This window comes from Colossoma macropomum, unplaced genomic scaffold (assembly GCF_904425465.1).
Source record: "Colossoma macropomum unplaced genomic scaffold, Colossoma_macropomum, whole genome shotgun sequence".
Taxonomy (NCBI): Eukaryota; Metazoa; Chordata; class Actinopteri; order Characiformes; family Serrasalmidae; genus Colossoma; species Colossoma macropomum.
In genome coordinates, this window is record NW_023494790.1 from 39,515,177 (window position 1) to 39,536,937 (window position 21,761).

Here is a 21,761-nt window from a genome sequence, read left to right on the forward strand (position 1 = left end):
ACATATGGTGGCCACGAATTAATATATTGAGGCAACGAGTCAAGTTTCTCATATAGTAATTTGTGTGCTCAGTATAGTAAATTGTGGCCTCAATATATGAATCCATGGCTTCAGTAGTACATTGTGGACTCAACATATTAGTTTGTGGCCTCATTATATTAATTTGTGACCTCAACATAGTAATTTTGTGTGCTCAGTATAGTCATTTGTGGTTTCATAATATGAATGTGTCCTGAATATAGTAATTTGTGGCTTCAGCATAGTGTTGAGTGTACTAAATATAGTGAGAAATAGTGTAATAAATAGTGTATTCAGTATTTGTGGTCTCAGCATACTAAATTGTGGCCTCAAAATATTAATTTGTGGGCTCAATATAGCAAATTTGTGGACTGATTGTAGTAATTTGTGGCCTCAATATAGTAATTCCTGATCTGAGTATATTCATTTGGGGCCTCAACATAGCAGTTTGTGGCCTCAGTGTATTGATTTGATGCTCCCGTCACCTTTCTGTCAGCTCGAACCATTCTGACCATTCTCCACTGACCTCTCTCAACAACAACACGTTTCCGTTTGCAGAGCTGCCGCTCATTGAGCTGCACCAAATACCATTGCATAATTCTCCACTGTTACAGTCAGATTACACTGTTACAGGGAGATTACACTGTTACAGGTAGATTACACTGTTACAGGTAGATTACACTGTTACAGTCAGATTACACTGTTACAGGGAGATTACACTGTTACAGGTAGATTACACTGTTACAGTCAGATTACACTGTTACAGTCAGATTACACTGTTACAGTCAGATTACACTGTTACAGGTAGATTATACTGTTACAGTTTGATTACACTGTTACAGTCAGATTACACTGTTACAGTTAGATTACACTGTTACAGGTAGATTACACTGTTACAGTCAGATTACACTGTTACAGGTAGATTACACTGTTACAAGGAGATTACACTGTTACAGGTAGATTACACTGTTACAGGTAGATTACACGGTTACAAGGAGATTACACTGTTACAGGTAGATTACGCTGTTACAGTTAGATTACACTGTTACAGTCAGATTACACTGTTACAGTCAGATTACACTGTTACAGGGAGATTACACTGTTACAGGTAGATTGCACTGTTACAGGTAGATTACACGGTTACAAGGAGATTACACTGTTACAGGTAGATTACACTGTTACAGGTAGATTATACTGTTACAGTTAGATTATACTGTTACAGGTAGATGACACTGTTACAGGTAGATTACACTGTTACAGTTAGATTACACTGTTACAGGTAGATTATACTGTTACAGTTAGATTACACTGTTACAGGTAGATTATACTGTTACAGTTTGATTACACTGATACAGGTAGATTACACTGTTACAGGTAGATTACACTGTTACAATTAGATTACACTGTTACAGGTATATTATACTGTTACAGGTAGATTACACTGTTACAGGTAGATTACACTGTTACAGTTAGATTACACTGTTACAGGTAGATTATACTGTTACAGTTTGATTACACTGTTACAGGTAGATTACGCTGTTACAGTTAGATTACAGTGTTACAGTTAGATTACACTGTTACAGTCAGATTACACTGTTACAGGTAGATTACACTGTTACAAGGAGATTACACTGTTACAGGTAGATTACACTGTTACAGTTAGATTGCACTGTTACAGGTAGATTACACTGTTACAGTTTGATTACACTGTTACAGTTACACTGTTACGGGTAGATTACACTGTTACAGTTAGATTATACTGTTACAGGTATATTATACTGTTATTTAGATTACACTGTTACAGTTAGATTACACTGTTACAGGTATATTATACTGTTACAGTTAGATTACACCATTACAGTTAGATTACACTGTTACTGTTACACTGTTACAGGTAGATTACACTGTTACAGGTATATTATACTGTTACAGGTAGATTACACCGTTACAGGTAGATTACACTGTTACAGTTACACTGTTACAGGTAGATTACACTGTTACAGGTAGATTACACTGTTACTGTTACAGGTATATTACACTGTTACAGTTACACTGTTACAGGTAGATTACACTGTTACAGGTAGATTACACTGTTACTGTTACAGGTAGATTACACTGTTACTGTTACAGGTAGATTACACTGTTACAGTTAGATTACACTGTTACAGTTACACTGTTACAGGTAGATTACACTGTTACTGTTATAGGTAGATTACACTGTTACAGTTAGATTACACTGTTACAGGTATATTATACTGTTACAGTTAGATTACACTGTTACAGTTACACTGTTACAGGTAGATTACACTGTTACAGTTACACTGTTACAGGTAGATTACACTGTTACTGTTACAGGTAGATTACACTGTTACAGGTAGATTACACTGTTAGTTACACTGTTACAGTTAGATTACACTGTTACAGTTACACTGTTACAGGTAGATTACACTGTTACAGGTAGATTACACTGTTAGTTACACTGTTACAGTTAGATTACACTGTTACAGTTACACTGTTACAGGTAGATCATACTGTTACTGTTACAGGTAGATTACACTGTTACAGGTAGATTATACCAGTGATATCACAGTGTAAAGGACTCTAATGGTCTACAGGAAACTCGTGGTCTCTAATGGTAACCATTAAGCCACTTCCCATTAGAAAGCAACACCATCAGGTTTAAACCTAGTGGTTCTAGTGGTCTTTCATCAGCAGGGTGTAGATTGAAGTCCGCGCTGTGAAGGCCTGGAGATGAAATGCAGACATTAAACGGGGTTTTTTTTAGCTGCGGAGGGGTTTAATATTCCTGATGGACGGAGTTTAACTCGCTGCTGTCCGTTAACTGTGACGTGCTCGCGCGGCCGCGTGCGCATGCGCGCGCTCTGACGAGTTCAGCAGCTCGCCACAATGCTGGTTCAGTTCGATTCAGTTTGACGAGCCGATTCTTTTCGAGTGTCCGTTTCAGCGAATCGAACGTCCGATTCACCAATTCATAAGTCAGTTAACTCACCAAGTCCATCTGTGACAGGAAGATACAGCGAGGAGCTGATCACTGTTTCACAAAGCATCAGAGTAAATGAGGCGGTTTAATCAATACTTCATCTTTCAATACTTTCAATATATTTTTTTAATCAGTTAAGCTAGCACCAGGTTTACATTGTGTTTTGCTAATACATGAGGAGTTTGTATTGATAAAAAAAACAGATATACTAAGCTGAATTTAATTTTTTGTAGCCCCTGAGGTGACTTATTGATTATTTTTAATAGAGCGTGACCATAAATTCATATATCGATGCTACGATTTAAGTTTGTTATGGCCTGAATACAGTAATTCAGTGCCTCAACATAGTAATTTGTGGCCTCAATACATTAATTTGTAGCCTCAATATAACAATTTTCGGCCTCAATATAGTAATTTGTGGCCTCAACATATTAATTCATGGCCTCAATATAGTTATTTGTGGCCTCAATACAGTAATTTGTAGCCTCAAATTAGTAATTCGTGGTGTTAATATATTAATTTGTAGCCTCAATATACTAATCTGTGGCCTCAATATACTAATCTGTGGCCTCAATGTAGTAATTAGAGGCCTCAACATAGTAATTTGTGGCCTCAATATAATAATTTGTAGCCTCAATATTGTAATTTGTGGCCTCAATATATTAATTTGTAGACTTAATATCACAATTTTTGGCCTCAATATAGTATTTGTGGCCTCAGTATATTAATTTGTGGCCTCAATATAGTAATTTGTAGCCTCAATATACTAATCGGTGGCCTCAATATAGTACTTTGTGGCCTCAATGTAGTAATTAGAGGCCTCAATATAGTTCTTCGTGGCATCACTACATTAATTTGTGGCCTCAGTGTATTAATTTGTGGCCTCAATATAGTAATTGGTGGCCATGCCTTATTAAACAGTAATCACCACGTCACCTGAGAGTCTCCGTACCCACGGTATCGTTCGGCATGGAGAAATTCTGACACCTCTGCAGTGTTTCCAGATGTTATTATGCTAAACTGTCAGATTATTACAGGATTTTATGACGTAACACGTTTCAAAAACTTTCGATTCAGCTGAACTTGTCAATCGACTTACGGTGAAGAATCGATTCAGAGAGCCGATTCGCCCACGAGTCGGGCATCGCTAGCTCGCCATGGCGGCCGAAGGCGCTCAGTTGGCCGGTCTGGTGGAGGAATTTGTGGCGGGACAGGCGGACAGTAAGGCTGCGGACGTTGCAGAAGGTACGTTATCCTTTTATCGATGGCAGAAGGCAGAAAAGTCGGGAGTTTTTTTGGAGGGGTACAGATGCTCCGGTGGAGTGACTCGACTCGCGTGTCGCTAACGCTCTCCCCACATCCTGTGCGCAGCAACGCTGACTTAACCAGCAACTTTCAGACGGTTTATGAGCGAAAAGCAGTTCACTGTGCGATTAACTGGTTTATATCGGACCCAAAGTGCGAATTGTCATCGACCGTAACCTCACAGTTAGGCTGGAGTTCGCTTCCTAGCTTCTCATTGGAACTTTCCGTTCCACCTTAAATGGTGCAGCAGTTTCATACTGGCGCCTCGGGCTGCTCGGAAACAGCTGCACCATTTAAGGTGGAACGGAAAATTCCAGTGAGAAGCTAACTTAAGCCTCGTGCACGCTTGCGAGTGCGTGCTACACTCTTAAAAAAGATGGTTCTTCAAGAGTTCTTTAGTAAAAGCAATGCCTTTACGTAGAACCATGAGTTCCACATAGAACCATTTGCATGCTTTGCATGGTGAAGTGGTTCTTCAGCTTGACGGATAATGTGTTGTGGGTGGTTATATACAGAACCTTTCTGAAAATGGTTCTGTATTAAACCAAAAAGGGTTCTTCTGTTATTACAAGCTTGACTTCATAACAAGAGAAGAACCCTTATTGGTGCTATACAGAACCATTAAAAAAAAAAAGAAACTGTACACTCTTAAAAAAGATGGTTCTTTAGTATACTGTTTAGAACAGTGAACTCTCAAACTTAAAAGAACCCTTTAAGTATGCAAGTTTTTATATAATAAACCAAAGAACCCTTGAAGAACCATCTTTTTTAAAGTATGGAAGCTTTTTTCTACGTAAGCACTGAAAAGTTGTTTTGCTACTTTTACAATGTCAAGGTTGTTACAATAGGAGAACCTTTTTTGGTGCTGTATAGAACTATTTTAAACCAAAAAGCTTCTACACTCTGAAAAAAGATGGTTCTTTAGTGTGCTATATAGAACCATGAACACTCAGACAACTATTTGCATGCTTACATTTTCAAAAAAAGTTCCACATAGAACCGTATACAACACACTCAATCAGTCTGAAGATTAAAAGAACCCTTTAAGCATGCAAATTGTTCTATAAAGTATCCTAAAGAACCCTTGAAGAACTGTCTTTTTCAGGAGTATGGAAATGGTTCTGTGTTAGCACTAAAAATGGTTATGATGTCAAGCAACAGAAGAAGAAGAACCATTTCAACATGGAAAGACCCAAGCATTCAAATGGTTCTCTACAGAACTCATGGTTCTAAATAGAACCATTCTCTTTACTAAAGAACACTTGACAAACTGTCCCGTTTGAGAGTGTAGCTGTGATTAGCAGGCGTTATACTTTAACATGGACCCTACAGGAGTGGTGGAGAGTGTGGACTATGGTCAGGAGAACCGTGCTGCCCCTGTTTACAGAGTTCTAAGTGATATATGTGGAGTTCTCAGTGTCTCAGGACTCTTTGGTTCTGTTCTTGCTCTGATGTCATGACTTTTTTCATGTTCGTCTCTCCTGAAGGTGTCAAGGCTGGACACTTCACTGTACTTGAGCTGGTTGAGGCGCTGGGGTAAGATCTTCTACTGTCTGTCTACACTACATGTCACCTTCTGAAAGGAGAACTCCATCGATTTTCCAAAATTCCTTTGTGATTAAGCGGTTAAGATGTAAACAGACTCATTCAGAGTGGTTTGGTGTGAAACGCTCTGTTTTAGAGAAACTTACCGAGTCAGAACTGTTCACAGTGGTGGTGATAGGAACCAGACGTCCACCTCTAAAAGCTCCCTCACTGAAAGTTCCTACATGAAATAGTTATGAATTCACTGCCTGATGACTGAGACGTTGAGTGCGTTTACATGCACTCAGTAATCTGATAACTGCATAAAATCAGATTTTTGTCAGTAATCCGGTCAACACATTTACATGCACTTGAGTAATCAGATAATAGGGAAAATCTGGGTCTACATGAGTCAGGCAGTAATCAGATTTCTGCTTTGCAACCCGCCAATAAACTTACAGAAGACGACGTGACGTAAACATAATTTAAAATTTAAATTTCATGCCACTGTTTTTTAAACATTGCGTCACTTTACCTGAAAATATGAACAAACATCATCTAGAAGATAAAGAATATTCATATCCTTTATTTCGTGCTCCAACAGTGTTTTTCTGCGTCTCGCGACATCCACTGTCTGATCTCGCGCATGCGCAGACTGGGAAATCCAACAGAAATAAGAGTTTACATGCACTGAAAAATCTGATAACTGAGCTAAAATCCAGCCTCTTAATCGGATTTCTAGATCAGAGTGTGGTGTTTACATGACCATTTGAATAATCGGATAACTGCAGAAATCCGATTATGGTCGGATTATTGAGTTTGTGTATACGCACGAAGATTTTGGCCTTAAAGGGAAACTCCTCTGATTTTTCAAACTTCTGCATAATTGAGTGTTTCAGATGTAAACAGAGTGATTCAGAGTGGTTTGGTGTGAAATGGTTCAGATGTCTTTACAGTGGTGGTGATAGGAACCAGGGGTCGCCATGACTACAACACAAATATAGACATTTTATTTACTATCCAGAACCACCAGTGAACCTACACGAGTCTTCTGAGTTTATATGGAATGTTGATGATGGTAAATAACTATCCTGAAAAATAAGATCTCTTTGGAGACTGTTTTGCCTTGGAACACCCTTCATGTGTCCTTCCACCATGAATGGATTAAAATAAATTGTTTAAAATTAGTTTTAGACCAAAGCTTTATCTCAAAACTACTGCAGATCAATGCCATAGAGATCAGACTGTGTGTTCATAGCTATTTCATGTGATAACATTTTATGAGAGCTTTTAGAGTCATTAAAGACTTCAAACATCTGGTTCCTGTGAACAATTCTGACTCAGTAAGTTTCTCTGGAATTAAGCATTTCACACCAAACCACTCTGAGTGACAGTTTACACCTTAATCGTTAAATTATATAGAATTTTTGAATAGTTCCCCAGTAATTTCATGCTGGAGGGATACATGCAGGGTGTTGTGAGGCAAAATAGTCCCTAAATAAAACTTATTATCACAGATTTTCCACTGTTTCACCACCATCAACGAAAATCTCCACATTCAAGCCACTCTGAATGACTTTGTTTACATTTCAAAAACTTAATTATTATGCACAGTGTTTGAGAAAATTGGTGGAATTCCCCATTTTAAGTTCTACCTATTAACCAGGTGAAGTCAGACATACGCAGTGTGATTTTAGCCTGTTTTTAAGCCCAGTTTGGTTGTATCCAACTGACATGGTTATGAATGAGCTTCACGTGTCAAGTGAATATTAGTAAATAAAATGCCTAATTTTGAAAGCAGTGATGTTATTGTACAGCTGTCAGTCAGTAGGTGGAGCCTGAATGGTTTTGTTGTCCGTGTTCAGGTTGAGCCTGACGAGCTCTCAGGCTCAGACGCGGGGCAGAGGGGTCCAGCTCCTCTCTGAGGTCCTACAGGAATGCTACAGCGGCCTGTCCGAGAGGGAAGGTGAGTCTCTGGACTTCCATATTCCATACATTCCATATGAGTGGACAGTGTAGTCTTCATCAGAATGTATAGGTTACTTTCAATAGTTTAGTGACATTATTTTGGATGCAGAACCTGAACATGAAAATCAGGTGATTTACAGTTTCTAATTTTCATCGCTGACGTCCAGTGAGAGCAACAGCGTCTACACGTTCCAACCAATGTATATAATATGCATATAAACGTAACATGTCAGCGTGTACTGTCAGCTGAGGGGATCGAACCAGCGACCTTCCGGTCACAAGGCTGGTTCCCTAACCTGTATGGAAACGTAACGTCAAAACGAAAGACGCACAAAGCAAGACCACCAATCAGGGCACAGCGCACTTTGTTTTGAGCTTGTTTTGACCTGTTGGTCATACCGACCCAGTGCAGCACACGGTTCAACATCAGTGCAGCAGCGTAAAACTTTGGGAGAGTCTATTCAACATAAATGATGAACTAACCTAACTTTGTGTAAACAGACCACAATATAGAAATATGTACACATATGCAGTTGTGACTGACGTGTCTTTTTTCTGAATTTATACAAACACATTTCATTTTATAGTAAATTAGTTTAGGCTAGTTTATGTTTATGAACAGAGACCTACAGATGCAGTTTAGTAAAGGAAACTCATTTGTGAATCTGAGTTTAAAGTTTTTATTAAACTTAAACTTGTAACTAAGTTCAAATAAATCTTAAACTGAAACTTTGCTTGTTTGTAAAAAGTGATTTCAGAGCCACTCAGTTCTACCTGATGGAAACTGTTCGCCTTCAGTGTTTTGTGCTTATGATAATTTTAATAGACATCAGCGTCACTAATTAATGAGCTTCTATTAAAAGACTGGTTTACCAAGAGAGACACTGGAGTATTTTCACCTAAAATGAGTTAATGAAGCAGAGTCTTCTTACAAAAAATGATAATAGGACATCAGAGCCATAATTAATCTTTTAGTACTTTCACTTTTGATACTTAAGTACATTTGAAGGCAAATACTTTAGTACTTTTACTCCAGTGGAGGTCTAAAGGGAGGAACTTCTAATTTTACTGGAGTAATATTTTACCTTGGGTATCTCTACTTTAACTCAAGTACAGGGTTTGTGTGCTTCGTCCACCTCTGCATCAGAGCGACATACAGCACTGCAGCTGGGCTTCAGCCTGCACTACTGTGGATGGGCCAAGGGGTCAAACTAGGGAAATGTGTTAACGTGTCATTAATGCTTTCGCTTAAACATCTCTAGCTAGTTCCCAAGCTGCTCTTATTGCAGACTGTTAGTGTTATTTGGTTACCAATCTGGACTTTATTGAAATGTCTTTCCTCTGTTTAACATCTGAAGCCATCGTTCTCGTTGGCATGGAAAGCATGACGTCTCTGTCAGTGTGCAGCGTCTGTGTCAAACATATTCCCAATTCCAGGATCACGGCAGGCAAATTAGTTTTGGAAACAAGCTCAGAATTTGCATCATGCATGTGCAGAACACGGATGATTGTAATGTCATTGATCCACTCTGAATCCTGTCTGCAGTGGAGGTCCTGATTGCTTTCTATGAGAACAGGCTGAAGGATCACTATGCCATCATGCCGCATGTCCTCCGGGGACTCAAGGCCTTGGTAAGTCTGAGCTACATCATAGTCCTGACATACAGTCTGTTTTAAAAGACTTTGTATTACAGAAGCAAATCCTGTTTGCTTCTGTAATATAAAGTCTTTTAAAACGGAAAAAAGGGGGCGCTCTCACAGTATTCACAGCTTACTTTAGTTCTGTTTTGAGCTTTTTTTACATCAGTAACAGCAGCTTAACTTACACTTGTAAAAAAGGTCAAACAGAACTAAAGTGTGATAAACTGTAAGCTGTGAATACTGTGAGAGCGCCCCCTGCTGTTTATCAGAGCGTCGCCGCTCCCCAGTTTCAGTCTCCATTTCCCAAACGCTTCAGCCGAGCGCGCTAACGTTACTCCTCCTAATAAACAGACACACGTTCAGCTCCGTCTCCTCATTATTCACCACCGTCACTGTAATATTTCATCATCAACATTAACACACGAAGGTGATCAGAGGGGCGGTGGAGATCGAGTCTGCAGCGTCTGAGATCTTTAAAACGCAGAGTTAGAAAAGAAAATCATCTCACAGTGAAAGCAGCGTTTTACAGTAGGAATAAATGGAGCTCATTATGCTGGTAGTGAACTATGCTGCTGACTCAGCTGCCTAAAAACCATAGAAACGGACCTTAAACAGAAGTGAGGACCCTGTTGGGGTTCATCCTAAAGTTAGGACAGGATTTAGGAGGTTTAGTCTAGTTAGGATGTTTGTGTGATGCTGTTTTCTTGTCTGGAGTTCATGATGAGATTATGAAGTTAGGAACTGTTATTCTGGAATAGCTACTGTCCTGAATTCAGTCGTCATGGAGACCAAACAGATCAGATTTCAGACTTAAGATGTTTCTGTAATGTGGCTTTTGGTGATCAGTGAGAAATAGATACAGTTTGATCTGATAATGACTGACTGACTGTCTGTCCTGCAGGCGAAGAGCTCAGTGCTGCCTCCTGGCTCTGCAGTGTCTATTCTGAAATCTCTTTTCCAGGACGTCCATGTGCAGGTAAATTAACACAGCCTCTCAAAATCACTACATAATTAGAGTATTATTTATTTTGGTTCATTTATTTGATTATTTGGCCCTGTTCAACTCACAATACCTATATTTACTACTTGCTGCAGCTCCCTGACAGTAAATATCATTGCAAATTAAAAGGGAACTCCACTGATTCTTCAAAACATCTGTATAATCCAGTGTGTGAGATGTAAACAGAGGGATTCAGAGTGGTTTGGTGTGAAATGGTTCAGATGTCTTTACAGTGGTGGTGATAGGAACCAGGGGTCGCCATGACTACAACACAGATATAGACATTTTATTTACTATCCAGAACCACCAGTGAACCTACACGAGTCTTCTGAGTTTATATGGAATGTTGATGATGGAAAATAGTGGAAAATCTGAAAATAATAAGTTTTCTTTGGGGACTATTTTGCCTCACAGCGCCCTGCATGTATCCCTCCACCATGAATGGAGTTTAAGTTCTCTAAACTATCATAAAACAGTGTCTCAGTCATCAGGCAGTGAATTCATAACCATTTCATGTAGTAACTTTCTGTGAGGGAGCTTTTAGAGGTGGACGTCTGGTTCCTATCACCACCACTGTGAGCAGTTCTGAGTCTGTTCTACAGTTTCTCATTAGGCTGAATGAATAACTGACTCTAAATGTAGGTATTGTGATATAAACTGAGTCAGTTCTACAGTTTCTCATTAGGCTGAATGAATAACCGACTCTAAATGTAGGTATTGTGATATAAACTGAGTCTGTTCTACAGTTTCTCATTAGGCTGAATGAATAACTGACTCTAAATGTAGGTATTGTGATATAAACTGAGTCAGTTCTACAGTTTCTCATTAGGCTGAATGAATAACTGACTCTAAATGTAGGTATTGTGATATAAACTGAGTCAGTTCTACAGTTTCTCATTCGGCTGAATGAATAACTGACTCTAAATGTAGGTATTGTGATATAAACTGAGCATTTATAAACTGTGTTTCTACAGTCTCTGATGCTGGCGGAGAGATCGTGTGTCTACAACATGCTGATCAGCCTCATGGAGTCGAGAGAGGAGGGTAAGGAGGATCTTACTCGGCGTCGTGACTACTGTGGATCTATTTTTATCAGTTTCTTTAAAATGACACATTAACGCGCCGAGCAGCGTCACATGTTGTCTCTAATGCCTCCAGCTGTCACTCCACAGTAGAGCTTCCCTCTGTTCTCTCCACAGAGCTGAAGGGTTTGGGCCCTGACTTCGTGTTCGGGTTTGTGCAGGCGGTGGACGGAGAGAGAGACCCTCGCAACCTCCTGCTGGCGTTCCAGATCGCCAGAAACATCATCCACAGAGGCTACGACCTCAGTGAGTACAGACCTCACAGGACACAGAGCTGCAGGACACAGACATAGCACCAGTACTGTGATTATACTGGACCATGCTGTGATGGCAGTGGAGGAGATCAGGGCACCAACAACGTGCTTTAGTTCTTGCTAAATCATTTTAAAAGTATTTGAGCAAAATTTTTCAGTTTTTTACCTACACATTCACGTCTGTGATACATTTGATAAGGAGAACTTTGACTTTGGGACAACTTACCCCTAAGTAATAATTGTAATTGCTATAATTACAATTATTACTATAAAGTCTGATAAATCAGTGCCAAACAGTATTAGTTCATTACAGTTCTGTGTTGTTTGAACTAGACCTAATCTAAATCTAAAAAAATCTACACATGTGAATAAAACCTAAACATATTAAAATATCTAAATATTTCAGTGAGATCTAAATGCCTAAATCTATAAAAACAACTGAAATACATAAAAATTAATTTAAAGAAAATGAATCTAAAATACATTTAAAAATCTAAATATATAAAAATTACATATTATTACATATTTTAAGAGAACTTTATTAAATACAAATCAGATTAAACACATATTAAAGAAATATCCAAATACTTGCATTTATAAATACGATCTAAATATGTAAAAATAGCAAAATATATAAATACAACATAAATGCATTAAAAAATCTAAATACAACCTAATACATGAAAATATCTAAATGTTTACATACAAAATAAATACATAAAATATCTAAGCACAACCAAAGTATATACATTTATGAAAACAACTTAAGTACCTAAAAACATGAAAATATATAATTAAAAGTTAAAATATAAATTAAAACATCTAAATACAACCTAAATACATCTGAATACAATTTAATTACTTAAGACATCTAAATATCTTAATATTTAAATACAACTGTATTATATAAAATATCAAATTATCTAAATACATACATACTACCTACATACATTAAAATATCTGCCTCAAAATAAATACGATTAGTGAAAAGAAGCTTTCAAACACTGACTAATTTATTTTAGACCATGAAGTAGAAAAATAAATATCAGCATGTTAGAATTGAATTTTTTTTCATTTGCATCACATCTTTGATACATTTCTAATGAATCTGCCAGTAAAAACCTCCATAACTGAACTGTGTTGAATGTATGTGGGGGATATTATCTGTAATTCTGATTGTGTACTTTGGGGTCTTAGCTGTAACGGTGTGTTAAACTAAGCATCCAGCTTATGTGTCTCAGAACACGACGTCTTCCTCTCGGCCTTCTTTAATAAGGACATGTGAAGGACGTTTTCCTGAGTCTGACATCATTTTAAAGTGATTAAAAACACAAGCGCTGCTCACTGCTGCTCATCTCACTCTGACTGGACTCACGTGATGCTTGTTGTCATGGTAACGTCTGCACTAAGCGGTTCTCTACACATGCACGTAATTTTGGGTCTGATTACTTGTAGTGAGCATGTAAACTGAGATTCTCCATCAGACTGTTGAGTAGAGTGAGATAAACACTTCAGTCTTAATCTGTTTAATCAGATTGGAGAAAATCTCTGCATGTAAACACAGACACTGTTTTTCTTCTTTAGGTCAGTTCACAGAGGAGCTCTTCGAAGTCACGTCCTGTTACTTCCCCATAGACTTCACACCTGTACGTAAGATTCCTGCTTCATTCTCACTTTGCAGTCACTTTAACTTACTTACTTTTTTACCTTCTTGATTACATAAATACACCGGTCAGGCATAGTTACAGACTGTAGTCCATCTGTTTCTCTGCATACTTTGTTAGCCCCCTTTTACCCTGTTCTTCAGTGGTCAGGACCCCCATGGACCCTCACAGAGCAGGCACTATTTGGGTGGTGGGTCATTCTCAGCACAGCAGTAACACTGACGTGGTGGTGGTGTGTTAGTGTGTGTTGCCCTGGTACGAGTGGATCAGACAGCAGTGCTGCTGGAGTTTTTAAACACTGTGTCCACTCACTGTCCACTCTATTAGACATTCCTACCTTGTCAGTCCACCTTGTAGATGTAAAGTCAGAGACGATAGCTCATCTGCTGCTGCACAGTTTGTGTTGGTCATCCTCTATCCTTCATCAGTGGTCACAGGACGCTGCCCACAGGACACTGTTGGCTGGATATTTTTGGTTGGTGGACTATTCTCAGTCCAGCAGTGACACTGAGGTGTTTAAAAACTCCAGCAGCACTGCTGTGTCTGATCCACTCAGACCAGCACAACACACACTAACACACCACCACCACGTCAGTGTTACTGCAGTGCTGAGAATGACCCACCACCCAAATAATACCTGCTCTGTGAGGGTCCATGGGGTTCCTGACCACTGAAGAACAGGGTAAAAGGGGGCTAACAAAGTATCAGAGAAACAGATGGACTACAGTCTGTAACTGTAGAACTACAAAGTGCACCTATATAGTAAGTGGAGCTGATAAAATGGACAGTGAGTGTAGAAACAAGGAGGTGGTCAGAATGTTGTGCCTGATTGGTGTATATATATGAGTTTGTATGCTGCTGTTGTTGGAACAAAACCAACAACTTTACAGGAGCAGGAAAAACGTACTTTAATTCTAATGTAAGTCAATGGAACCAGAATTTTTTCCAAGTCATTTTGGGCCGTTTCTTTTAGTCCATTCATCCTTAAATTTGCACACAATGTAAAGAACAACAGGCATTTTTAAAAACTGAAAAACGACAAAAGTGGAGGTATGAGGCTTTGTTTCGACAGCAGGGAATGTTTGTGATATTTCTGTCTGTTTATACAGCAGTGAGCTTCTCATCATTCACACATTGTCAGACTCTGCTGTGTCCAGTGTTCTTCGAGATTTCATGCTGTGTTCATTGTAAAACTATATGCACTGCATATAGTATATATTATTATATACAGCTATATAATGATATGCAGCAGTGGAAACGGCAATTAAATTACATTTATGTAATAATTAGTAAATATTTAGTAATTATTTTAAATAAAACCCTAAACTTAACTGCATTTATGGTGGCAAATAACGCCCCCTTTTACATACAGTGTCCTTTAGTGCCTCGAAGATGAAGCTTTAGCATTATCATTAGGTTTAAAGTAAACATGGAGGGAGGAGTTGAGGTTAACAATATACATCATCCCCGTAAACTTACCTCTGTATTCTTTTTGCTTAGTTAAGTATTCAAATAAGGATTTATGATTGGGAAATGCTGAAATACAAGCATCAGCGTTTAATGTTGTGTGATGTGGAAAAAATAATAATAAATAAATAATTTAATTTGTATTCATGTTTCACACACAGCTCTAAATCCAGTTAAGCAGGACTAATTATACCGTCTCTGTAATGAAACATGCAGTCGTGGGCTGGAGGTTAGGGAACCAGCCCTGTGACCGGAAGGTCGCCGGCTCGAACCCAAGTGTGCTCACTGCCCCCTAGTGTGTATGTGGTGTTTCACTGCACGGATGGGTTAAAATGCGGAGGTGAAATTTCCCCGTTGTGGGATTAATAAGGGTCACTTAACTATCTTAAGATCTGTAATTTGCTCAGAAAAGCTTATTGTGCTGTAATTTGCTATGGTAATGATGTGTATTGCCATATTGCTCAGCTCTAATTTAAATTGTAATCCTCTTCAATTTGCTGTAAGAGTGTTCATGTGAAAACAAATCGCAATGAAATATTAGTAAATGTTTAACTCGTTCCGCTCTCTGTGTTTAGCCACCCAACGACCCCCATGGGATCAGGCATGAGGACCTCATCCTGGCTCTCCGAGTCGTTCTCACAGGAACACCGCGCTTCGCAGAGGTAGAGAGAAACACAGAGTTCTGACAGCGTCCAATTTTGTGTTGTTGCAGACTGAACTTCATACTCAAATGAGCCACTGAAGGCAGCTGTACAGAAGTACAGTGGCGTTTCTTTGTTTGTTTGTTTGTTTGTTTATTTGGTGTCTCTGTGCCGACAGTTTCTGCTGCCGCTGATCATCGAGAAGCTCGACTCAGACGTCCAGAATGCCAAAGTGGACTCTCTGCAGACTCTGGTAAAGCAGGACTGTCTAATCAAATCTGCCTGAGAGGCCAGAAGGTTTTTATAGGTTTCCAAACTGTTTTGGAATTAAGGAATTAACTTGTTTACTGAAGTCTAGTTTATCCCGTGTGTGGTGTTGATGTGTGTGTTACTCAGTGGTCTGCTGGACCCACCGCATTATTGTTTATTAAATCAATACAGCCATAACAATTTATGTAAAAATACCAGATGTTTAAAATATCTCAAGTGTCCAGCGTAGGGTTCTCCTTTAGCAGCTGTAGCCAGTCAGCAGCCTGTTGTCCACCCATGTTGTCCACCCTCACACAGACACACACACACACACACACACACACTAACAGCAGGCCATGTAGGAGGAGAACAGAGTGAAGGACACAGCACCTCCACACTTTTACTCCCCGCAGGTTCACCCAACACCACATGTGTAATGTAAACGTGTGGGGGGTGAACAGAGTGAAGACACTGAAAATGGGTTATTTTATATGTTCTTCACAGAAAATGAGCAAAGACCAAGAATCTGAGGCTGAAATAATAATAAATCACATCATTTTTTCTTTTGGTAAACACTGAAAATGGGTCCCACAGACCTGAACACCACACAGGGGTTAATCAAAGATGCTTTTCCAGAATATTTCATTCGTTTGTGCTGCTGTACAGCAAATTATACACAGCAAAAAAGATATTATGCCAAGTGAAATCATCTAAAACCGAGTCAGTATGGGTGTTTTCACACTAGAGCTTTTTTCCAGACCCAGGACTGCTTGCTCTGCGAGTTTGGTACCTTTGGTTGAGTGTGAAAGCTGTTCTTGAGCCCCAAAGCGGAGAACCGATCTCTGGTCCTCCTGAAAACAGTGGTCTGGGGAACTCTAGTGCGGCCCACTGTGCGTGTGGAAGTTGTCCGCTCCCAGCGCCGTGCCCTGTAAAACCTGAGTTAAGTCAACTCAAATGATTTGAGGAAAAACTGATTATCTCAAATGTTTTAAGCTCAATAACTCATTTACACTTAAGTAAATTGAGTAAACTGCAGTTAAACTCCATTTGTTCTGTTGATATTAAAACGATTGGGGACTTACGTTTAAGCTGTTCTAACTCAAAGTAATGAAGTAATTGTAAACTAAATTCACCACTACGTCGTCATTTTGACATTCATATTGCAGAGATATGATCATAAACATTAGTAACAAGGTTTCGTTCACCTTGATGGCCCTACAGACCACCTCTCCCAAAGCTGACAGAACAGTCCAGAGAACTGATGTAGTCTCTGTAGTATTCAGCCACCGCAGAACCACTCAGCACAGAGGAACCCAGTAACTCAACACTGACGTCTGATCAGTTCTGATTGGAATGAGTCACAAAAGTTTATGAAATCTAGTCGACTCAAGGGAAGGTAGGCTGGGGAGAATGACAACACACAGACGGTGAAGAGACACGCCCAATATGTAAATATATTGACCAAACATTTATCAAGTAAGGCTGAGAGTCTAAACTAAACGGCAGTAAGTTTATTCAGCTCAGAGATGCTGTTTGATGGCATCTTTGAGCCTGAAATCATCAAAATAAAGTTATGAAAAAAGATCATTTAAATGTAAACATTTATGCTGGTTATTACATTAATCCTCTAGATTATCAACAGACTTTGAACTTGGCCTGTTTGTATTTTCATGTAAAGTCAAGTTAAATTAAAAAATGAATATAATACATTTAAATGAAGTTAGCTCAACTCAAAATAGGCTGAGTTACTGATGAGTTACTATCTCAACAATTCATTTTTGAGTTAATTTGATTTTTTCAGATTAAGTTACTCCAAATTTCTGCAGTATTTCAGTTGTATTAGCTTAATTCTTTCATTAAGATGAACAGTGGGTTTACAGTGTGGGTGGGGCTGCGTGATTAGATCATATTGAACTTGACTACTTCGATTTATCGTGTCACTTCCCTTTTCGAGTGTGGTGATGGGGGAGAGGACTGCTGCGGACAGAAAGAGCTGCTCTTCACCTTTTATTTTCACAAGGAAAATAATAGAAGCAGCAAATACATGAATCTGTACCGACATTCTGCAGACCTGCACACAGAAGACTGACGTATGGAGCTGCACTGTCTATACACAGTTATGATGAAACTATGTGTGAAAGCAAACCAGCGATAACGAGCCCCTCCCCCAAAACGAGCCCAGAATCGGTCCTGGGTGCGGACTGACATGTTCGCGACGTGTGAAAACACCCTGTATCTAGTATTTCTCACTGTGAGGTTGTTGTAAGATTATTTTAAGATGATTCCTCTTATTACTGTTTTCTACTTGTTTTAAGTCATTTTATCTGGAGAAATTGTCTTATTCATGAAGCTCATTTCAGGACATTTTTTTATTATTTAATCTTACAGTATTCTTAGCAGTCATAATGAAAAATAGATGTATCAATGAGATATAATGAGAATTTTACTTAATAAAATGACCTAAAATAAGCAAAAAAGTCTAGAAATAAAAGAAATAAATTATCTTAAATTGAGCTTAAAACAGTCTCAAAAGGAGAAATATTAGATTTATTGACTATATTAAAGATCATTTCACTTGCCGAAATATCATGTATAGGAAAAGCGCAGGTGGTTATTAACAGTGTTAAAAAAATCGAATTTCTCCTTTTGAGGCTGTTTTAAGCTCAATGTAAGAGATTTTTTTTATTTTATTTCTAGACATTTTTTGCTTATTTTCAGTCATTTTATTAAGTAAAATTGTCTCACTATAGTGGCAGATAACGTTGCTTGTTTTAAGAATTCGCTTAAAACCAGCAAACTTATCTGCCAGTATAGTGAGACAATTTTACTTAATAAAATTACCAAAAACAAGTAAATAATGTCTAGAAATAAGGTAAATAATCTTATAATAAGTGCATAAGCATCTAAAAATGAGAAATATTAGAAATATCGCCTGGATTTAAGATCATTTCACTTGACAAGACACGATTTTTTGCAATGTATTAAACATTCATGTCTATAAAGTTACTATTTCTTCCAAAAGGGTGGCCTGTAGCGTGTTTTTATCTGAAATCTAATGTAGAGAAATCTGATATGGTGCTGAAATCTAATCTGCAGAAGTATCGAAGCATTAAAGTAATCTCCTCCTGTTTGCTCTAGGCCGCCTGCGCGCCTGTATATGGACACAAGGAGCTGGCCGAGTTCCTCCCAGGCTTGTGGTCCTCCATACGCAGAGAGGTGAATACGTTTCTCTTATTTCAGCCGAACAGTAGCCTCAGGTAGGCAGTAGCTGCAAGGCAGTGGAGAACCATCAGGGCCCCCAGAGAACATCTAATGACTTCAGAGAAATAACAAAAATGCAAGTGTGTATTTTTTAGAGAGAGAGAGAGAGAGAGAGAGAGAGAGAGAACTTTATTGATAGAAAATAGAAATAAATTTACACGTAAGTTAAAGTACAAGAGAAATAAAATGGTATATCAGACAGATTTGTTGTATTTACATAACAGCAGGCACTGAGTGGTATGAGGTAAACTAAAAGCACAGATTATGGACAAATCTAACTCGGAGTTGCTTCAATATTTCAGTGTAAAGTGCTCAGTGAGAGTCATTAGAGAAATAGTTATGATATATTGCACAGTGTGTATTAACAGAGAGGAGATACAGTGATGAGGTTCAGCTCAGTTCAGACAGCAGGAGATCAGTGCCGTCTCTGCAGTGAGGAGACTCGCTGTAGAGCCGTATATCAGTGGGTAAGAAAGATCTCACACGGTTCTTTAACACAGCGCAGCTGGAACAGTCTGACCTGAATGGGCTTCTCTGTTTATCCAGTGTAGCATGCAGGGGGTGTGAGGTGTTGCCCAGTATGGCTAACAGCTTGTTGAGCATCCTCTGTTCTGCCACAACCTCCAGAGAGTCCAGCTTGACTCCAACAACAGAGCCAGCCTTCCTTATAAGTTTGTTTATTTTGTTCAGAGCACTGTTGTTAATGCTGCTGCCCAGAACACAACAGCACTGAGTAAAGCACTCGATACAGCAGAGTCCATAGGAGCTTAGTGCCCATACCTCAGGCAGCAGAGACGGCTTTGGCCTCTCTTGTACACTGCGAGAGTGGTACAGCTCCAGTCCAGCTTGTTGTCCAAGTTCATTTTATGAACAATGAATTTATATTTTATTAATGAAAAATGAATTTTAGTTCATTATTATTGAATAGAATCACCATATTTGTGTCTAAACTCTGCAAGTACGGTAGTAATACTCCTATTTCATGGTTAATCAGGATTGCACTGTCTGTGGTATTTAGGTAGATACAGCCAAGCTGCTCTCCCATTGGTCAGGACTTCAGGAGCTGGACTGAGGGCCTTAAACGTTAGATTAACTACCAACATCAATAGGAAGTGACAGAGGAACCGACCACTTTGATTTACACTGAGACCAAAATTATCACTCTAGTCCTTCTGGAAGTTCTAGATCTGTCACTGACTGGAGACAGGAGTCAAGGCAGGTTTGGGTTAGTTGTTAAGAATGGAATACAGAGGCGCCAGCTCTGTCTATCACTCTAGTCCTTCTGGAGGTTCTAGATACGTCACTGTGAATATGAGTCATAGTCTAAGCAGGTTCTGGTTAGTTGTTAGGAATGGAAACCAGAGGCGGCAGCACCGTCTATCACTCTAGTTCTTCTGGAGGTTCTAGATACGTCACTGACTGTGGATATGAGCCATGGTTTAAGCAGTGTTCCAGTAAGTTGTTAGGAATGTTAAACAGCGGCAGCAGCTCTATCTATCACTCTGGTCCTTCAGGAAGTTCTAGATACATCACTGACTGTGAATATGAGCCATAGTCTAAGCAGGTTCCGGTTAGCTGTTAAGAATGGAATACAGAGGCGGCAGCTCTGTCTATCACTCTAGTCCGTCTGGAGGTTCTAGATACGTCACTGTGAATATGAGTCAGAGTCTAAGCAGGTTCCGGTTAGTTGTTAGGAGTGGAATACAGAGGCAACAGCTCTGTCTATCACTCTAGTCCTTCTGGAGGTTCTAGATACGTCACTGACTGAGAATAAGAGTCGTAATCTAAGCAGGTTCTGGTTAGTTGTTAGGAATGTAAAACAGTGGTGGCAGCTCTATGCAGGACTCTTTACTGAAAGAGTCACTGTAACACTGATACACACAAACTCAGATATATGATAATGTCTGTTACAAGCTTCAGTTCTCTATGTGAATTGCTGTTAGCTTGATGCTAACACACAGTTAGAAATCACATAGAAGTGCTAGCAGAAATTAGCATTATCATAAAGGTGTTTTTTCCTTGTTTTTCTGCTGAGTTTTGATATTTCTGACCCAAGCTGAAGACCTACTTCTCGGAGTGTTTTCACACCTACCTCGTTTGATGGAAACTTATTGAACTTTTTCTTTAGTTTGGTTCGTTTTGACAGATGTGAAAGCTCTGCCTGTACTAAACAAATCAACTGCGTTCTGGTAAAAACCATAGGTCCCGGTCCGCAAGTGAACCCTGGTTCAGTTTGCTGCTGCTGGTGGGAACACAAGTTTGTGATGTTCTATACCAAACAAGGGAAAAGAACATCAGAACATGCTCTTCTGCTTCTTCTATCAGCACATCAGCGCTGAACTGACCACAATCTGTTTCACATCTGACTCATTACAGACGTCCGTATTGTTCCTGCAGCACGAGCTGCAGCTAATAACAGCAGGTGATCAATAAAAGTATAGTGAAGCAGTGCCTTTAATTTTGGCACATCGTATAAAATATTGCTCAGCAGCCTGATTGGTTACATTCAGATTGATGAGCCAGTCATAAAGAAGCAGGTATCAAGTAGAGTTTATTATTACTGCTTTGATTGTGATGCACATAGACAATACAAGTCTCTATTTTCGTGTAAACCTTCACAGAATAGATAGAAAAATAGAAATATTTTACTCGTGTGACTTTTCTGTAAGAGTTTTTGGCCCAAATG

General features: G+C 39.0%; 1 protein-coding gene across 1 annotated transcript in view; it reads left to right on the top strand.

Annotated features, from left to right (window-relative positions):
• Positions 1-4,146: 4,146 nt before the first annotated feature.
• mms19 (MMS19 homolog, cytosolic iron-sulfur assembly component) overlaps positions 4,147-21,761 on the top strand; it is a 48,620-nt gene continuing 31,005 nt past the window's right edge. Inside the window, exons 1-11 of the mRNA XM_036573358.1 lie at positions 4,147-4,264; positions 5,812-5,860; positions 7,714-7,814; positions 9,363-9,448; positions 10,359-10,433; positions 11,432-11,501; positions 11,657-11,785; positions 13,378-13,439; positions 15,500-15,586; positions 15,744-15,818; positions 18,953-19,030. Coding sequence (XP_036429251.1) covers positions 4,177-4,264; positions 5,812-5,860; positions 7,714-7,814; positions 9,363-9,448; positions 10,359-10,433; positions 11,432-11,501; positions 11,657-11,785; positions 13,378-13,439; positions 15,500-15,586; positions 15,744-15,818; positions 18,953-19,030 — 900 coding nt within the window. The 5' untranslated portion in view covers positions 4,147-4,176. The remainder of the gene's footprint in view (positions 4,265-5,811; positions 5,861-7,713; positions 7,815-9,362; positions 9,449-10,358; positions 10,434-11,431; positions 11,502-11,656; positions 11,786-13,377; positions 13,440-15,499; positions 15,587-15,743; positions 15,819-18,952; positions 19,031-21,761) is intronic.